This window comes from Aplysia californica, unplaced genomic scaffold (assembly GCF_000002075.1).
Source record: "Aplysia californica isolate F4 #8 unplaced genomic scaffold, AplCal3.0 scaffold00658, whole genome shotgun sequence".
In the NCBI taxonomy this organism is placed as follows: Eukaryota; Metazoa; Mollusca; class Gastropoda; order Aplysiida; family Aplysiidae; genus Aplysia; species Aplysia californica.
Genome location: NW_004797928.1, coordinates 376,779 through 378,155, shown reverse-complemented (window position 1 = coordinate 378,155; position 1,377 = coordinate 376,779). Strand labels below are relative to the sequence as shown.

The 1,377-nt window shown below is 46.5% G+C and overlaps 1 protein-coding gene across 1 annotated transcript in view; it reads left to right on the top strand.

Annotated features, from left to right (window-relative positions):
- Window positions 1–1,377, top strand: part of LOC101856985 (PR domain zinc finger protein 10) — a gene marked incomplete at its 5' end in the record, with an annotated part of 25,285 nt that overhangs the window by 15,849 nt on the left and 8,059 nt on the right. Inside the window, 2 exon segments of the mRNA XM_013087918.2 lie at window positions 15–287; window positions 1,073–1,291. Coding sequence (XP_012943372.1) covers window positions 15–287; window positions 1,073–1,291 — 492 coding nt within the window.

Genomic DNA, 1,377 nt, shown 5'->3' with positions numbered 1-1,377 from the left:
CCCCGTGTCCCCAGTGCCCGGTATGCATGAAGCGTGTGATGAACAACTCCGCCCTGGCGTGCCACATGAAGACTCACAGCGAAAAGAAGTACTACGACTGCCCGGTGTGTGGCCAGGATTTTGACATGGCGGCCAGCCTCAAGGAACACGGCCTCACCCACATGGACTCCTTTGGCCGCTTCCCGTGCACGGCGTGCTCCAAGTGCTTCCACGACTTCTCCTTTCTCAAAAAACACATGAAGACTTTCCACTCGGACAAGGTCTACCAGTGCCCCGAGTGTACCAAGGTAATTGTCTGATGGTGGGGTGGGGGGGGGGGGGGGTAAACCAGAGATAACTGATGGTTGGGGTGAACCTGAGATAATTGTTGGTTGGGGTAAACCAAAGGTAAGTTATGGTTGGGTAAACCAGAGATAATGAGTGGTTGGGTTGTGGTAAATCCTAGGTAACTGTTTGATGGGGTGTGGTAAACCAGAGGTAACTGATGGTTGGGGTAAACCAGAGGTCGTTCTTTAGGTTAAGGTAAATCAAAAGTTGTTGTTGGGTTGTGGTAAACCAGAATAAGACTCATTAAAAGTAAATCTCTGGTATTTGTGGTCTCTTTGAGTTGCGAGTGCCGTAAAACTCTTTCACGGTATTAAAACGAGATCTAAAACTTACACTGATCTCTATTATGGGCCCGTGTGTTAATGTATATGTTTATGCATGTGTTTTTACGTGTGTGTGCATTTGTTCATGTGTGTGTTTTTGTGTGTTTATGTTTATGTATGTGATTTATTTTTTTGTGTGTACATATGTTTATATCTATGTTTTTGTATGTGTGCTGTGTCTTTATGTATGTGTGTGTCTTTATGTATATGTTTATGTATATGTGTTTTTGTATGCTGTGTGTTCATGTATATGTCTTTGTGTGCTGTGTGTTTATGCATGTGTTTTTGTGTACTGTATGTTCATGAGTGTGTCTTTGTGTACTGTATGTTCATGGGTGTGTTTTTGTGTGCTGTGTGTTCATGGGTGTGTCTTTGTGTACTGTATGTTCATGAGTGTGTCTTTGTGTGTGTGTTCGTGCCAGGTGTTCCCGCGCATTGACAAGCTGCGACTACACATGCTGAGACACACGACACACCGGGAGTTCATGTGCGAGACGTGTGGCAGACAGTTCAAGAGGAAGGACAAACTGAAGGAACACATGAAGAGGATGCACAGCAAGGAGCGCATGGAACAGCAGCAGCAGCTGGCCATACTGCATGGGCCGGGCAATGGGCTACAGACCAAGAAGTTTACTCCCAAGGTGAGGGGGGAGGGAGGGAGGGAGAGAGAGAGAGAGAGAGAGAGAGAGAGAGAGAGAGAACAGTTGGCCATACTGCATGGGCCGGG